The sequence below is a fragment of the Pan paniscus genome, chromosome 20, assembly GCF_029289425.2.
Source record: "Pan paniscus chromosome 20, NHGRI_mPanPan1-v2.0_pri, whole genome shotgun sequence".
Classification (NCBI taxonomy): Eukaryota; Metazoa; Chordata; class Mammalia; order Primates; family Hominidae; genus Pan; species Pan paniscus.
The window spans coordinates 22,174,276-22,191,748 of NC_073269.2; the positions used below are offsets into that span (position 1 = coordinate 22,174,276).

At 55.3% G+C, this 17,473-nt stretch overlaps 2 protein-coding genes across 2 annotated transcripts; both read left to right on the forward strand.

The window, feature by feature from the left end:
- The first annotated feature begins 8 nt into the window (after positions 1-8).
- MRPL34 (mitochondrial ribosomal protein L34) lies at positions 9-3,453 on the forward strand. The gene is made up of 2 exons (XM_003817814.4): positions 9-2,562; positions 2,771-3,453. The coding sequence occupies exons 1-2, from the start codon at positions 2,498-2,500 to the stop codon at positions 2,982-2,984; spliced, it is 279 nt and encodes a 92-aa protein (XP_003817862.1). The 5' UTR covers positions 9-2,497; the 3' UTR covers positions 2,985-3,453.
- Positions 3,454-5,751: 2,298 nt separating this feature from the next.
- On the forward strand, positions 5,752-17,241 carry DDA1 (DET1 and DDB1 associated 1). Its single transcript, XM_003817813.7, has 5 exons — positions 5,752-6,723; positions 11,130-11,210; positions 11,445-11,496; positions 12,862-12,923; positions 16,492-17,241. Exons 1-5 carry the CDS (start codon positions 6,721-6,723, stop codon positions 16,600-16,602), a joined length of 309 nt encoding a protein of 102 aa, XP_003817861.1. The 5' UTR covers positions 5,752-6,720; the 3' UTR covers positions 16,603-17,241.
- Positions 17,242-17,473: the final 232 nt, after the last annotated feature.

A 17,473-nucleotide genomic window follows, 5' to 3' on the forward strand; every position in this document is an offset into this window, starting at 1 on the left:
GGCCGCCGAAACAGCCGGCCCTTTAAGTTCCTCCCCCGAGCAGGCGGAGCCACGTGCCGACGGGCGGGCACTTCGGCCTATCGCAGCTGCGGACTGACCTGGCCTAGTTAGGAGCCCAATCAGAGGCGGCAATTCCGTAGTGGAGGCGGGCTCTGGGAGCAACGGCCCCGCCCCCTTTGGGGGTTCACCGAGGTTGGGGGAGGAGTGGGGCCTGGCTCAAGGCGGAGAAGGGGGTTGCAGTCTAGGGTCTGCGGGACGCCTGGGAGTGTGCGGCCGGGGCCCTCTCTCTGCAAATGGGTCTCCCAAGCCCCTGCCCCCCAGCCCCTGCCTCCCAATTGCCCTGTTCCTCTCCAAACGAGGCCCCCATACTCTTCTCCCTGTATTGACCTTTCCATTCTAGAAGCAGAGACTCCAAGATCTTTTTCCAATCTCCGGTGGGGAAACTGAGGCTCATAAAGGGCACAAGAGCATAAATCAAGCAAGGAGCAAAGCTGGGACTTGAACCCAAGGCTGTGTGATTCCAAACCCTGGGAACCATTATTTGCTAACCTCCCCCACCCACACCCCCTGCCCCCCCCCCTTTTTTTTTGGTAGGGACGAGGTCTCGCTATCTTGCCCAGACTGGTCTCGAACTCTGGGCATCAAGCAATCCTCTCGTCTACGGCCTCCCAAAGGGCTGAGATCACTGGCGTGAGCCATCGTGACGGGCTTCTCTAAAGCTTTCAAGGAAAGTCTTGGAGCTGTGGGTAATTAGAGAGTTTGAATTTCATAATCAGCCGATTTAACCCATGGCTGCCATGGTTCTGAGGAGGGCTGATAGCAAGAGGCAGGCATCCCAGCTCTGTGGTACCGGCGGGGCCATGGTAGGCCCTCAGGAGAGCTCAGGTCTCAAATCCAGCCTCTGTCCTTTGCTGATGTGTGACCTTGGGCAAGTTACTTCACTTTCCTGAGCCTCCGTTTATTTCTCTACGAAATTAATCCTCTCATAAGTTTGCTACGCAGGTAAAGCACTCATCATAGTGTCGGGCATATAACAAATGCTCCATATATTATGGGCATTATTATAGTGGTGATGTTTTGCTAAACGATGCTACAGGTAGGATGGGCTTCGGAGGACGAGGGGTTAAATGCTCCTTGCTGCTTGGCCACTCACATCCCCTGGAATTTGCTGCCAGAGCTGGATTCCGTCCAGACACCTACTCTTGCCCACTAAGGGCACTTCTGGGAGACTATACAGTTTATTCATTTAGCAAACACCTCTCTGCATGAACCCCAAGCTGGCACTTGTAGGGATACAGCCCCAGGCCCCTGGCCCTTGAGGAGCCCTTGAACTTGGGGGAGAGTCAAGGGAAGGCAGTTGGGCCAGAAGAATGGACAGCGGTTGAGAGAAGACGACTTTTTTTTTGAGAAAGGATCTCACTCCGTTGCCCAGGCTGCAGTGCATTGGCGCTATCATTGCTCACTACAGCCTGGATCTCCTGGGTTCAGGGAATCCTCCCACCTCACCTTCAAGTACTTGAGACTATAGGTGGTTGCTACCATGTCCCCAGGCTGGTCTCAAACTCCTGGCCCCAAGGGATCCTCCCTCCTCAGCCTCCCAAAATGCTGGAATTACAGGCATGAGCCACACCTCACTCAGCCCTTGGAGGAGAGGAAAGGATTTTTAAAGGGCGGATAGGGGAACACCAGGCAGAGAGGAGGGTGTGGCTGAAATGTAAGATGGTGTGTGTAGAGGGTTTTGCATGCCTGATGGAAGGGCTGAGCAGGTTTTACCTGGGGAAATGGGGAGCCAAGGATAGTGTGTGAGTAGGGGAGGGGTTCAGATCTGAGTATCAGAAAATTTTTCTTCCTTTTTTTTTTTTTTTTTGGTTCTAACAACAGAGGAGAATTCTTCTAGGGCCCAAAATGGGGGCAAGATTGCCAAAGACAAGCTTGCAATCCATGAGTTTACAGATTGAGAAAGCCCAGAGTGGCGCAGGCACCACCCCAAGGACACGCAGCGAGCTTGAACTCAGGCCTCCTCGGCTTCCTGCCAAGAGGCGGAGACTTGGCTGCAGCCAGGACAAGCTGCCAGCCAGCTGTGTGCCATCTGCCCAGCTCCCGCTGGGGGTGGGAAGACCAACCAGCCGCTTCCTGCAGCTGCCACCAGCTGCGCCCGGCCACCGCGGGGCACCCTCTGCCGGTCAATAGGAGAGAGAACTACAGCTCAGCTCCCAGCTGACCGCGGGAGATAATGCCTTGTGCGCACGCGCTTGCTCAGAAGGCGCCGTTCGCCGGCTACCTGTTGGTTTGTACGAAGAGCAACCCTGTGCCCCGCGGATATAGACTGGCGCGCCTCTGTTGCGCAGGCGCAGAACTACAACTTCAGGGTTTTCCCCAACGGCATGTTTTTGCACGTTAGGAGAAACTACATTTCCCATAATCCTTTGTTCCAGGGCCGGAGCGCCTCTGGGCTCCGGAATCGCCTGCAGCCGGTACTGCGGGACCCACTGCGGATATGGCTGTCTTGGCTGGATCCCTGTTGGGCCCCACGAGTAGGTCGGCAGCGTTGCTGGGTGGCAGGTAAGTCCTCAGGGGGACCCTTCCCCAAATCAGGGAATAAGGGCGGCTTCGGAGGCTGGCGCCACTCTTCACTGCCCGCGTGACCTGCCAGTGCCTTGCGCATTTTGCAGCCAGGCTCTGTCTCCGGGAGCCGAGGCTCAGAGAGGTTGAGCGCCGAGGTCACCCAGCGCCCCGTCTGACCTTTCTCGCCGTCCCTCTACCCACGCAGGTGGCTCCAGCCCCGGGCCTGGCTGGGGTTCCCAGACGCCTGGGGCCTCCCCACCCCGCAGCAGGCCCGGGGCAAGGCTCGCGGGAATGAGTATCAGCCGAGCAACATCAAACGCAAGAACAAGCACGGCTGGGTCCGGCGCCTGAGCACGCCGGCCGGCGTGCAGGTCATCCTTCGCCGAATGCTCAAGGGCCGCAAGTCGCTGAGCCATTGAGGATCGCGACGCAGTCGGCGGGACCCCCATGGAAGCATCGCCCTCGCCTCGGACCTTGCCTGGCGCTATTTTTGCAGGGAGCTGGGGAGCAGGAACGCCTCGGACCTGAGTGCTCTCCATATTGTGGGGTTGAAGTCTGGATGGGAGCTTGCCACGTCCCTTTTTAGGCTTTTTAATTAGGAAGCATTTCGAACCTGCGCAACAGACCAAAGAACAGTACAACGAACATCCGTGTACCCAGTACACAGCCCTGACTACCGACTACCTACAACCCGTCCCTGCCCCATCCTGAGTTCTTTTGAAGCTGATCTCAGGCATCGGATTATTTCTTCTGTAAATATTTCAGAATGTATCTCTCCAAGAGGAGAGCTCATTAAAAGATAATTACAAAGCTTATCACATCCAAAAGAATTATCAATAATTTTGAAATATTATTAAACGTGTAATAAATGTTCAAAGTTCCACTTGCCTTATATGTGTCATAACTTTTTTTTTTGAGACAGAGTTTCCCTTTTGTTGCCCAGGTTGGAGTGCAATGGGGGGATCTCGGCTCATTAAAACCTCCGCCTTGCGGGTTCAAGCGAATCTCCTGCCTCACCCTCCCGAGTAGCTGGGATTACAGGCATGTGCCACCACGCCCGGCTAATTTTGTATTTTTAGTAGAGAGGGGTTTCTCCATGTTGGTCAGGCTGGTCTTGAACTCCCGACCTCAGGTGATCGGCCTGCCTCAGCCTCTCAAGTGCTGGGATTACAGGCGTGAGCCACTGAGCCTGGCCTAATTTTTGTGTTTTTAGTAGAGACGGGGTTTCAGCATGTGGACCAGGCTGGTCTCAAACTCCTGACCTCAGGTGATGATCCACTCGCCTCAGCCTCCCAAAGTGCTGGGATTACAGGTGTGAGCCACCATGCCCGCCTTTTTTTTTTTTTTTTTTTTGAAACGGAGTTTCATTCTTGTTGCCCAGGCAGGCTGGAGTGCAATGGTGCAATCTTGGCTCATTGCAACCTTCGCCTCCTGGGTTCAAGCTATTCTCGTGCCTCAGCCTCCCGAGTAGCTGGGATTACAGGCACGCGCCACCACGCCCGGCTAATTTTGTATTTTTAGTAGAGATGGGGTTTCTCCATGTTGGTCAGGCTGGTCTCGAGCTCCCGACCTCAGGTGATCCGCCCTCCTCTGCCTCCCAAAGTGCTGGGATTACAGGCATGAACCACTGCGCTCTGTCCCCCAGGCTGGAGTGCAGTGGCACGATCTCGGCTCACTGCAAACTCCCTCTCCTGGGTTCAAGCAATCTCCTGCCTCAGCCTCCCGAATAGCTGGGATTATAAGCGCCCACCACCACACCTGGTTAATTTTTGTATTTTTAGTAGAGACGGGGTTTCAACCATGTTGGCCAGGCTGGTCTCGAACTCCTGACCTCAGGTGATCTGCCTGCCTCGGCCTCCCAAAGTGCTGGGATTACAGGTGTGAGCCATCATGCCCAGCCTGTGTCATAAATTTTATAGGTCTGGGAAGACTGGTGGAAAACTGTGTCTGTGTGCGGGGGGGTGTTTGTTTTTGAAACAGGGTCTCACTCTGTCACCCAGGCTGGAGTGCAGTTGTCGGATCCCTGCTTACTGCAACCTCTGCCTCCTGGGTTCAAGCAATTCTGGTGCCTCAGCCTCCCAAGTAGCTGGGATTACAGGTGCGTGCCACCACGCCCAGCTAATTTATGTATTTTTAGTAGAGGGGAGTTTCACCATGTTGGCCAGGCTGGTCTCGAACTCCAGCCCATAAGGAGTTTGAATCTTCCACTTGTCCCTTGGGGATGTTTGATTTTGAGCAAGAATTTAACACTGTGAGGTGCATTTGTCACCTATAAAACGCAGTGCTGGTTTCTCCTCTGCTCTGTTGCTGTTGGAGTAATAATACTTAGTAGCTTCCACTTAGCAACTTCACTGTGCAATTGCTGTGTGCTGGGTGCCCATTCTTTGCCCTGGAAGTCAGGAAGGCAGTTTGGACACAGAGGTGTCAGGGCTGGGAGGGGGATTGTGAGGGCTGTAGGACCTCAGGGAAAGTACCTGACTTGCCTTTTTGAAGAATGCAGTCAGGGAAGTCTTGGAGGAAATGGCAAGGTCTGGGAGAGCCCAGACATAGAAGGAATTGGTTAGAGGTGAGGACACAGGTGGGCAATGAAGACCGCAGGTGCCCATAAATGGGGTCAAGGAGGTGGGATTGAATACTAGGGAGTTACGGGAGGTGTTTGAGCAAGACGGTCTCGAGGAGGAGCTAGGGAGTGTTATGGTTCTTATCTTCTAGGGCTGCTTTAAAAATGTAATAAACACAAGAAGATGCCGGCACGATGGCTCCCAGAACTTTGGGAAGCCAAATCTGGAGGATTGCTTGAGGCCAGAAGTTCGAGACCAGCTTGGGAAACATAGCGAGACCCCTGTGTCTTTTTTTTTTTTTTTCTTTTGAGAGGGAGTTTAGCTCTTGTTGCCCAGACTGGACTGTAGTGGCTTAATCTCGGCTGACTGACACCTCCGCCTTCTGGTTTTAAGCGATTCTCCTGCCTCAGCCTCTTGAGTAGCTGGGATGACAGGCGCCCGCCACCACGCCCGGCTAATTTTTGTATTTTAGTAGAGATGGGGTTTCACCATGTTGGCCAGGCTGGTCTCAAATTCCTGACCTCGTGATCCGCCCGCCTCGGCTTCCCAAAGTGCTGGGATTGCTGGGATTACAGGCGTGAGCCACCGTGCCCCGCCTTTTTTTTTTTTTTTTTTTTTTTGAGACAGAGTCTCCCTCTGTCCGCCAGGCTGGAGTGCAGTGGCGCGATCTCAGCTCACTGCAAGATCCGCCTCACTCATGGTTCACGCCGTTGTCCTGCTTCGGCCTCCGGAGTAGCTGGGACTACAGGCGTCCGCCACCACGTCCGGCTAATTTTTTGTATTTTTAGTAGAGACGTGGTTTCACCGTGTTAGCCAGGACGGTCTCGATCTCCCGACCTCGTGATCCGCCCGCGTCGGCCTCCCAAAGTGCTGGGATTACAGGCGTGAGCCACTGCGCCCGGCCGGCTTTTTTTTTTTTTTTTTTTTGAGACTGATTTTCGCTCTTGTTGCCCAGGCTGGAGTGCAATGGCACGATCTCGGCTCACTGCAACCTCCGTCTCCCGGGTTCAAGTGATTCTCCAGCCTCAGCCTCCCTACTAGCTGGAATTACAGGCGCAGAGATGGGGGTTTCACCATGCTGGCCAGGCTGGTCTCGAACTGCTGACCTCAGGCGATCTACCCGCCTCGGCCTCCCAAAGTGCTAAGATTACAGGAGTGAGCCACCGCACCCAGCCGAGCCGCGCATCTTAAAAACACACAGACACACAAAAGCTCTAGAGAGCCTCGCGGAGCTGTAAACTACAGCTCCCAAGAGACTTCGCGGCCGAGGCCTCCGCCCACTTCCGGATCTCACTTTCATGGCTTCCAAGTACCGGGCGGTGCTTTGCTTCTTCAACCGAACTTGACCACAATGGGAGGAGGCGTGGCAACCAATGGGCGCATGAGTTAGCTGGATGCGGCCAATGGAAGCGTGCAAAGCTCTCATCTGTGGGGTGGGGCTAGACTGCACACCAATGACAGGGAGGTGGTGGCGCCATCAGTGTGGGCTGTGCCGTGGCTGGAAGTTACTGTGAGGCGGCGGCTAAGAAGGCGGCTCTGGTGGCGGCGGTGGAGGCTGAGGCGGCGGCCGAGGCGGCGACGGAGGAAACAGAAGATGGTGAGGATGGCCTCCAGGCCCCCACTCCCCCTCTGCTAGACAAAATGGCGCCGTGGTCCCACCCACCTCTAGTATACCCCTAGGCCCCTCTCCGTTCTGCCCGGTCCCCTCAGTTCCGGCCCGCCCCTCCCACTCACCTGTGACCTTCGACCCCCGGACCCTACCGAGAGCTTCCTGCTGATCCCAGTGCCACTCCTTCTCCGACCCCTGACCCCATCCAGGATACCAAGCCCTGACAACTCATTCATTTCCGGGTTGCGGCTCCCCCCGGAAATCGTCTGGGGTGGGGATGGGGTCCCGTAAGACCCCCCTGGTCTGGCCTCGTTCTCAGCACGCCGGACCTGGATCTCTTCAGTTCAGGAGAATTTGGGAGGCCGGCCTGGGCCCCGGGGCGGGGGAGGGGGCTTGGCACCGCGATATGCAGGGCTTTGTCGCCAAAGGAAGTGCGACATCGCCGATTGTCCCGGTCCCCCGGGCCCTGACCCCACCTCCACCATTCTGGGCCCTTACCCGCCTCTAAGAATGAAAAACTTTTATCTCCGATCCGCATGGATTGTCCCTGTGAAATGAGGGTAGCAGTAGTCTGAACCTCTTAGGGTGGTGACAATTTAGATAACTGACGTCGTAAAGGACTCAGGATAGTGAATGCTCAACAGATGAGCTGGGTGACTCGAGGCCAGTGACGTTCTCTTCTAGCTGTCCCCTCATTATGAAGTGTGGATCGTCCCCACCTGGCTGTTGGAAGGTTGAAATTCCTTCAGGGTTCCTCAGTCATTCTGGAATTTGGGTCTGGTGGTTCTTCGGGGTTCAGTCTCCCCACCTGAAAAGTGGGATGGTGACCCACCCTCAGAGTGGAACTAAAGCCTCTCCCCAACCCCCATTAGTTGGCATCCTGAGGGCTGGGAAGGGTGATGGGAAGCTTGGTCAAGATACCTCGAGTCTGCTTTGTCCCCTGACCCAGAGTCCCAGCCCACAATCCACAGTCCTTGGGATGTGGTGGGGATGAAAGGAAGACTCCCTTTCAGGAAGGAAATGGGAAGGTGGGTTCCTAGTGTGTGGGTCCCCAAGCCTGGGTGATGTCCTTGATACCTTGGTACAGTCTCATCCCTACAGCCAATCATAAGTGGATTAGATTGTCTCTGCCTTCTGAACACACCTGAATTCATCCATGGCTTCACGCCCTGTTGCAGGTACTGCCACTTCCCACCTGCATACCTGTCCCAGCTTCTTCCCTGGTCTCCTAGCCTTGCTCTCACCCCTTTGGCAGTTCATAATTCACCTGAACCAGAAGGAACTTTTTTTTTGGAGTCAGGGTCACACTCTGGCGCCCAGACTGGAGTGCAGTGTGTGATCACAGCTCACTGCAGTCTCCACTTCCCAGGCTCAAGAGATCCCCACACCAGGCTCATTTTTGTACTTTTTGGAGAGATGGGGATTCCCTATGTTGCCCAGGCTGGTCTCAAACTCTTGGGCTCAAGTGATCCTGCCTCAGCCTCCCAAAGTGCTGGTATTACAGGTGTGAGGCACTGCATGGGGCCTGAGAAGGAGGTTTTTTTTTTTTTCTTTTGAGATGGAGTCTTGCTCTGTCACCCAGGCTGGAGTGCAGTGGCATGATCTGGGCTCACTGCAACCTCCGCCTCTTGGGTTCAAGCCATTCTCCTGCCTCAGCCTCCCAAGTAGGTGGGACTACAGGCACCCACCATCATGCCCGGCTAATTTTTGTATTTTTAGTAGAGACAGGGTTTCACCATATTGGCCAGGCTGGTCTTGAACTCCTGACCTTGTGATCCACCCGCTTCGGCCTCCCAAAGTGCTGGGAGTACAGGTGTGAGCCACTGCGCCCGGCCAGAAGGAGCTTTTAAAGATCTGCATCAAATGATACCACTTTCTAGCCTATAAAAAGCTCCAGGAACCCTGGCAGCTCCCCTCCTCACCCTGAGGCCCCTGGCCACCTCTATGACCTTATCTCCACTCTCTTCTCCACTGTCTGTGAGCTTCAGCCACCCTGGCCTTGTTTTCACTTCCTCACACTCCAGGTTCCTGCTACCCCAGGGCCTTTACACCTGCTGCTCTTTCTGCTCGGAACACTCTTCCTCCTGTGATCGAGGCCATTCCTGACTTTGGGGGGCCCCCAGTTCTCTACTATTAGTGCACTGCTTCTCTTTCTCATCTCTTTGTTGGGTCTCTGGCAGGCTACCTGCAGTGGGACTGGCGCACAGGTGTCCAGTGCGTGTCTGCTGAGGCACCTGTGAGGGCCCAGCCATGGCTGGCATTTGTCTGGGATGAGGCCTCCCCCACCCCCTGCCCCCCATGTCTCGAGGCCTTGTTTTCCAGCTTAGCATGACAGGAAGGCTGCACGTACCCTGCCTTCATTCATTTGTCCAACGCAGACATGTTGATCCTAAAGGCTGCCCCCGAGGGAGCTCCGTGCAAAGCATTCCCCTTGTTGTCTTATGACTCAGAGTAACCCTGGGAGGTGGCCCTGTTGGAATGCGTCTCTTCACAGGGAGGCCCAGAGGCTGGGAAGTCCCTCGTCCCAGGTCACACAACCAGGGACGGGCTGAGCCAGGATTGAGAGCAGAATGCCCGGGGTACCTGCACCTCTCGCCACTCAGCCACCGGGCCCCGTGTGAGCCCAGCCAGGGTTCATTCAGCCCTGTCCTGTCCTCTGCCCTTGGGGAGGTACCAGTCCAGCCAGGGAGGTGGACATGTAAACAGATGACCTTGCCGGTGTGTGAGGGAGGCTCTGGGAGAGGCTCCCGAAGTGTCAGGGGAACAAAGGGGCCAGGGAGGGGGTTGGAGCTGGTGGGGAGGTTAGCAGGTATTCGCCACATGGAGGCATGAGGGGCATTCCTAGAGGGTGTGTGTGGCAGAGGGTGTGTGTGTTGGGAGTCCAGCAGGGGCAAGCTGGGCCAGGGCTGCGAAGGGGGACAGGGACCCCTCCTCACCCTTCAGGTCTCAGTGCCTGCATCCCTGCGTCTGGGCAGCCCTCCTTTATCCCCTAAATGGGCCAGAGCTCTGCCTTGCACCTCACACTGCGCCCTTGAGGCACCCTGTCCTGCAGCCGCTTCCTGTGCACTGTGCAGCTCTTTGCCCCACACCATCCCAAGGCCAGGCGCGTGGCCATGGTGGCTCAGTCCAGTGCCCTGGTGCCTGCTAGGGCCCCAGAAGACCTTGCTGAATGAATGAAGCTGGCCCCAGAGCCGGGTGCTGAGCTGAGGCTGGCGTCCTAGGGTGGGAGGGGAGGCAGGTTTGAGGGACTTTGAACAGGTCCTGGGGCAGTAGGTCATCCAGATGTGACGGCTGCCTCCCGGGTGGGAGGGGGAGGCCCACCCAGCCACATTCCGGCTTCCCGAGAGGGACCAGCAGAGGAGGGGCCAGATGTCATAGAATTGGGGACACTGCTGTTCCTGCCTGTCCCAGAGGGTGGTGGGAAATTGTCTGAATAGCAGCTTCTCCCAGGGCAGCTCTCTTGGGCCTCAGGCATCAGGGGATGGCCTTCCCTTCCAGCTCTGTAGCCTGCAGGGGCTCTGGCCCTTGCTTTTCAGGCGTGTGATGAAGAGAAGGAGCTTGGCTTCCGAGGTGGGGTACATGTGGGTTCAAATCAGCCCCCTGGTTTTCTGACTGAGACTGGGTGACCTCTCTGCCTCGGTGTCCTTGTCTTTGATAGGGAGACACTACCTCCTGCCCCATTGGGTCAGGAGATCATACATAGTGAGCTCAGGAGGGCCCCGTTCAGGTCAAGCCATGTGGAGAGACTCGCAGACAGTCCCACCACTGGCCCGCTCCAGACCTCACTCACAGGGTTGGATTGAAAATGGCTTTTTTTTTTTTTTTTTTTTGAGACAGAGTCTGGTTCCGTCTCCCAGGCTGGAGTGTAGTAGCACAATCATGGCTCACTGCAACCTCTGCCTCCCGAGTTCAAGCGATTCTCCAGCCTCAGCCTCCCGAGTAGCTGGGATCATAGGCGCGCACCACCATGCCCGGCTAATTTTTATATTTTTAGTAGAGATGAGGTTTTGCCATGTTGGCCAGGCTGGTCTCAAACTCCTGACCGCAGATGATCCGCCCGCCTCGGCCTCCCAAAGTGCTGGGATTACAGGCATGAGCCCACTGTGGTATGACTTTTAACCAGTGGCCTGTTCTCTTGCAGCCTCAATTTCCCCACCTCTCACCTAGTTAGGGGGCTGTCATGAGGATCCCGTGGGGGATGTGCACATAGCCTGGCTTGGTTACTTTTCTGTGGTCCCGGCAGTGTATCCAGCAGCCAGCTCCAGGGTGTGTTCTGGAAAACTTGAACTACAAAGAATAGTGGGAAGAAGGAACCCAGCAGTCACCCTGCAGGTGCTCCAGGGATGAGCCGGCCCTTGCCTGTTTTCTCATGTACCATCTTCCATGTCTTCTAGGCAGATTTTTTGAAAGGACTGCCTGTCTACAACAAAAGCAATTTTAGTCGATTTCACGCGGACTCCGTGTGCAAAGCCTCGGTGAGTGCGTGTTCCTGGGGCTGGGAGGAATTGGGCACTTCCAGGGGGCCTGGGGGCAGCTTGTGTCCCCCGATTGGGGTCTTGGCTGGAACAGAGGCCGATCTTCAAGCCCAGCCCCATCCACATGCTTGAGTGTCTTCCAATCTGCACTGAAGGGTGGGTGCTGAGTGGAGGGATGAGGAGACCCCAGGCCCATGCACTCTCCTAACCCACCCCTTCTCAACCCTCCTGCAGAACCGACGGCCCTCAGTCTACCTGCCCACCCGCGAGTACCCGTCTGAACAGAGTAAGTGGCCGCTGTCAGTCTGTCCCATTCTGGCTGCTGAGGGGCGGGGTTTGGTAACTGCAGCGTGGCACGAGGAGGTTATCTTCAACCCCGGCCCAGGCCATAGACTTGGCTTGGGTTCACACGCTGGCTACTGAATCCAGTTAAGTCAGGGAGGGCCTCCAGGGAGGTACAGGAGGAGGACCTTGGGGGCTTCAGCCTGGGGATGCACACGTGGATGCCTGTCCACTCCCAGCCCCTGGGGACAGCCAGAAACCTGGCTTTCCCCGGGTGTCTCTTGATTGGGACACACTGGGATCCACAGCCAGCCCAAAGGGGCCCCCAAGTTGTCCCTCATCTGCCACTCACTGGTCCTTTCCCCTCCCTGTCAGATGAGGTCAAGCGAGAACTCTGGTTCTAAGACAAGTGCTATCGGGCAGAGAGGCAGCAGAGGGCTACAGGGGCTTGGGCTGGGGATCCAGCCAAGCCTGGGTGGCAGTGATGGGAAGGGGATCCAGGCAAAGGGGCCCACAGCACAGGAGGACTTGGTCCTGCTGTCTTAGTTTAACTGTTCAAAAAGACTCCACACCAGGTGGGGTAGCTCCCGCCTGTAATCCCAGCACTTTGGGAGGCTGAGGCAGGAGGATTGCTTGAGGCCAGGAGTTCGAGACCAGCCTGAGCAACATAGTTAGACCCTGTTTCACCAAAAACCATATATATACATATATATACACATATATATACACACACATATATATACATGTATATATATACGTATATATATACACATATATACGTATATATACACACATATATACATATATATGCATATACGTGTATATATATATACACACATATATATGTGTGTATATATATACACACACACACACATATATATATATATATATATTAGCCGGGCGTGGTGGCATGCGTCTATAGTCCCAGGTGGGAAAATCAGTTGAGCCCAGGAGCTCCAGGCTGCAGTGAGCTATGATTATTCCAGCCTGGGTGACAAGAGTGAGACCCTGCTCTTAAAGCATTTATCCATCTGGAGCCTGTGGGGTGGGACTGTGTGGTCACTGGGCACAGATATGCGGTATGTGCTCCTAGTCAGCCTGGGAGAAACAGGCATGAGAGTCCCAGTGGCAGGGCTTGGTCCCCCACCAAGGGTGGAATCCCTTGCAGGGAGCCGGGACCCTGAAAGCAGCTGGCTCAGGCCTCTGGGAGTAGCTGCGAGTGTGCTCAGAAGCAAAAACATGGGACTTTTGGAGATCTCTGGAGTTGGGGGTACTGAGTTCCAGCCCCAAAAAGACCTCCCAGGGCAGTGTCAGGGGAGGAGCCTGGGGAGGGGAGGCATCTGCGACTTTCTCTATCTTTCCTCCTTAGTCATCGTGACAGAAAAGACAAACATCCTCCTGCGCTACCTGCATCAGCAATGGGACAAAAAGGTGAGGCCCACAGGGCTCTGGTGCAGGGATTGTGGGTGGACAGAGACTGGGCACCTGGCAGGGGCTTCTGAGCACAGGAAGGACTCTAGTGATTGGAGCAGGGCCTTGAGGGCTGGGTAGGAGTGCCCTGGGCGATCCAGGAGAGGGAAGAGCGTTCCAGTGGAGGGAACCGCTGTGCAGAGGCCACAGGACACCAGTGCTCAGGAGGCTGGAGGCCAGGCCCAAGCAGCCGCCAGGCCCAGCTTTCCATGGCTGTGGCATTAGGTAGACTGTATTGGTATGAACTAGATAGAATATTTTCTGAGGCCGAGTGTGGTGACGCATGCCTGTAGTCCCAGCACTTCGGGAGGCTGAGGCGGGCGGATCACGAGGTCAGGAGATCGAGACCATCGTGGCCAACATGGGGAAATCCTGTCTCTACTAAAAATAGAAAAATTAGCTGGGCGTGGTGGCACGTGACTGTAATCCCAGCTACTTGGGAGGCTGAGGCAGGAGAATCGCTTGAACCAGGGAGGTGGAGGTTGCAGTGAGCCGAGATTGCACCACTGCACTCCAGCCTTGTTGACAGAGCAAGACTGTCTCAAAAAAATAAAAAAAGGCCGGGTGAGGTGGCTCACGCCTGTAATCCCAGCACTTTGGGAGGCCAAGGTGGGCAGATCACAAGGTCAGGAGATCGAGACCATCCTGGCTAACACAGTAAAACCCTGTCTCTACAAAAAATACAAAAAAAAATTAGCCAGGTATGCTGGTGGGCGCCTGTAGTCCCAGTTTCTTGGGAGGCTGAGGCAGGAGAATGGTGTGAAGCCGGGAGGCAGAGCTTGCAGTGAGCCTAGATAGGGCCACTGCATTCCAGCCTGGGCAACAGAGCGAGACTCCATCTCAAAAAAAAACAAAAAAAACAAAAAATCTTTTCTGAATGGTGAAATGTGTACACATGATTAAAAATCTCAGCTGGGCGTGGTGGCTCACACCTGTAATCCCAGCGCTTTGGGAGGCCTACGCAGGCGGATCACGAGGTCAGAAGTTTGAGACCAGCCTGGCCAGCATGGTGAAACCCCATCTCTACTAATAATACAAAAATTAGCTGGGCGTGGTGGCGCGCGCCTATAATCCCAGCTACTCCGGAGGCCGAGGCAGAAGAATGGCTTGAACCTGGGAGGCAGAGATTGCAGTGAGCCAAGATCATGCCACTGCACTGCAGCCTGGGCGGTCTCAAGAAAAAACGAAATCTAGACCGGGCGCGGTGGCTCATGCCTGTAATCTCAGGACTTTGGGAGGCCGAGTCAGGCGGATCATGAGGTCAGGAGATCGAGACCATCCTGGCTAACATGGTGAAACCCCATCTCTACTAAAAATACAAAAAATTAGCCGGGTAGCTGGGTGTGGCGGCGGATGCCTGTAGTCCCAGCTACTTGGGAGGCTGAGGCGGGAGAATGGTGTGAACCCGGGAGATGGAGCTTGCAGTGAGCCAACATCGCACCACTGCACTCCAGCCTGGGCGACAGAGCTAGACTCCATCTCAAAAAAAGGAAAAAAGACATCTAGGCAACATGTGAGGGTGTGGCTGGGTGTGGTGATTCACACCCGGAACTGCCTGAGAGGCTGACGCAAGCAGATGGCTTGAGGCCAGGAGTTTGAGACCAGTCTGGGCAACATAGCAAAACTCCATCACTAAAAAAAAAAAAAAAAAAAAAACAAATTAGCTGGCTGTGGCATGTTCCTGTAATCCCAGCTATTCAGGAGGCTGAGGTGGGAGGATCGCTTGAGCCCAGGAGGTTGAGGCTGCAGTGAACCATGATCGTGCCATTGCACTCCAGCCTGGGCAACAGAACCAGACTCTGTCTCTAAAAAATAAAAATAAGAGGGTGTAGTTGCAGCGAAGAGTCATCTCCCGCCTCCCGCTTCTGGTGCCCCAACTCCCTTCCCAGAGGCTGCCTCTGCACACGGGATATTTTTTCTTCTTTTTCTTTTTTGTTTTTCATTTTCTTTTGCCCTGCCCTGCCCTTCCCCCCTTTTCCCCTTTTTTCCCCCTTTTTCCTTTCCTAGATGAGGTCTTGCTCTGTCGCCCAGGCTGGAGTCGCCCAGGCTGGAGTCACCCAGGCTGGAGTGCAGTGGCGTGATCTCGGCTCACTGTAACCTCCTCCTCCCAGTCTCCACCTCCCAGGTTCAAGCAATTCTCCTGCCTCAGACTCCTGAGTAGCTGGGATTACAGGCACGCGCCACCATGCCCAACTAATTTATTTTATTTTATTTACTTATTTTTTTGAGATGGAGGTTTGCTCTTGTTGCCCAGGCTGGCGTGCAATGGCACGATCTTGGCTCACTGTAATCTCCGCCTCCTGGGTTCAAGCGATTCTCCTGCCTCAGCCTCCCGAGTAGCTGGGATTACAGGCATGTGCCACCACGCCTGATTAATTTTGTATTTTTAGTAGAGGCAGGGTTTCTCGATGTTAGTCTGACTTGTCTTGAACTCCCGACCTCAGGTGATCCACCCGCCTTGGCCTCCCAAAATGCTGAGATTACAGATGTGAGCCACCATGCCTGGCCTAATTTTTGTATTTTTAGTAGAGACGGGGTTTCTCCATGTTGGCCAGGCTAGTCTCGAACTCCTGACTTCAAGTGATCCACCCACCTCGGCCTCCCAAAGTGCTGGGATTACAGGTGTGAGCCACCGCGCCTGGCCTTCTTTTTTTTTTTTTTCAAGACGGAGTCTCTCTGTTGCCCAGGCTGGAGTGAGTGCAGTGGCGTGATCTCAGCTCACTGCAACCTCCGCCTCTTGGGTTCAAGCAATTCTTCTGCCTCAGCCTCCAGAGTAGCTGGGATTACAGGCATGAGCCACCGCGCCTGGCAAGTTTTTTTTTTTTTTTTTTACCTAACATTGAACAGTGGGTGGCTGCCTACCCTGCACAAAGTTGGAAGGTCGGGGGACTGTGTGGCAAAGTGACTGCTTCTGAAAATCCAAGCTGCTGGGCCCACCCCCACCCCTTCTCCTGCCCCCCAGGACTTGGTTTCCACAGCGGGGAAGGAGACGTGTGCTTCTCTCTTGCGTTGATGTGCGGCATCCCCAGTGGCTTCCAAAGGCCCTTTATTCCCAGGCTGGGTGGATTGCTCCTCTGAGTGCTTGAGAAACCAGCCCTGTGTGGGTCATTGCATGTGGTGGGGGTGACTCCTCCGGGTGCCAGGAAACACCTGTCTATCACCAGGCATGGGCCCAGAAAGTGCTCTGGGCAGGGCTTAGTGGGGCAGGTCCTGGTGGTAGGAGGGGCTGCCTAGCCAGGGACCCTGGGGCCCCCCACTGTACTCCAGGCCTACCTCTGTGATGCTGCTGCAGGGGCCTGGGCTGGCATTATGACTCTGGGAGCTTCACCCACGTGAAGACTCACAGCCTCCAGCTGGGCAACATAGTGAAACCCCCATGTCTACCAAAAGTAAAAATATTAAGCGTGGTGGTATGTGCCTGTAGTCCTAGCTACTCCAGAGGCTGAGCTGGGAGGATTGCTTGAGCCCAGAAGGTTGAGGCTGTCCGAAAAAAAAGACTCACAGCCCCTCTCTTTTCCCTGTCCCCCAGAACGCTGCCAAGAAGAGAGACCAGGAGCAAGTGGAGCTGGAAGGCGAGAGCTCCGCACCTCCCCGCAAGGTGGCGCGGACCGACAGCCCAGACATGCACGAGGACACTTAAGACTCTCAACTCCACAGGCGCCTCCTGCCAGGTCTGCTCCTTGGTCGCCCACCCGCCTGCCCGCCATGTGTAAGCACCCCGCCCGCCCGCCTCCCTGCCGGCCCATCCACACCCTGCGTCCACACCACTTCCAACCTCATAGGAGCCGATGTATTTATTTTCCTTGAGTTTTTATTTATGCTGTAACCTGTATCAAGCGTTGGTTAAAGGGGACATCAGACCCAGTAGTGTGATGTTGGTAGATGCTTTTTAAAAAAAACAACATTGTCCCCCTGACCCCCGCCTTCCATCGGGCCAGTTCCCCGATTCCTGCCCCCAGTTCTCCAGAGAACCAGAGTGTGTCTGTGAGAGTCTCTAGCGGGGGCTTTACTGTGGCCGGGCGACAGGGGCGGGCCCGGGGTGGCCTGACCCACCAGGACAGCCGAGTGGCCTTCTCCCCCCCAACACCGGTCCAGGCCATTGAGACTCGGTCTTGTCCCACGCTTCGCCCGGAACTCTCCCATGCCCAGACCTCACTCAGCGTGCGCGCACGTTGGGGAGAAGTCGGCCCTTGGGATCTTTCTCTTGAGTCATTTTATTTTTATCATGGACTAGTGCGTGCTCCGTGTCCACCCCAATAAAAGGGTCTTTCCTACTTGACCTCGCGTCTTTGCTCCACACACCTTGGCTGCAGAGGACGGAGCCCCTGGGAGTCATCCCTGTTGTCACCAAGAGGAGTGAGAAGGGCCCCCCACGCCAGGGGCCCCAGGACCGGCTGGATTCTCTCGTGGGCTTGCTGAGGCCACCATGTTCAAGGCCAAGACCTGCCTGGACCATCCCCTCTGCCTCTCCTGTCAAGGTGACCCCAAGGACAGGTCATTCCTGAGAGACG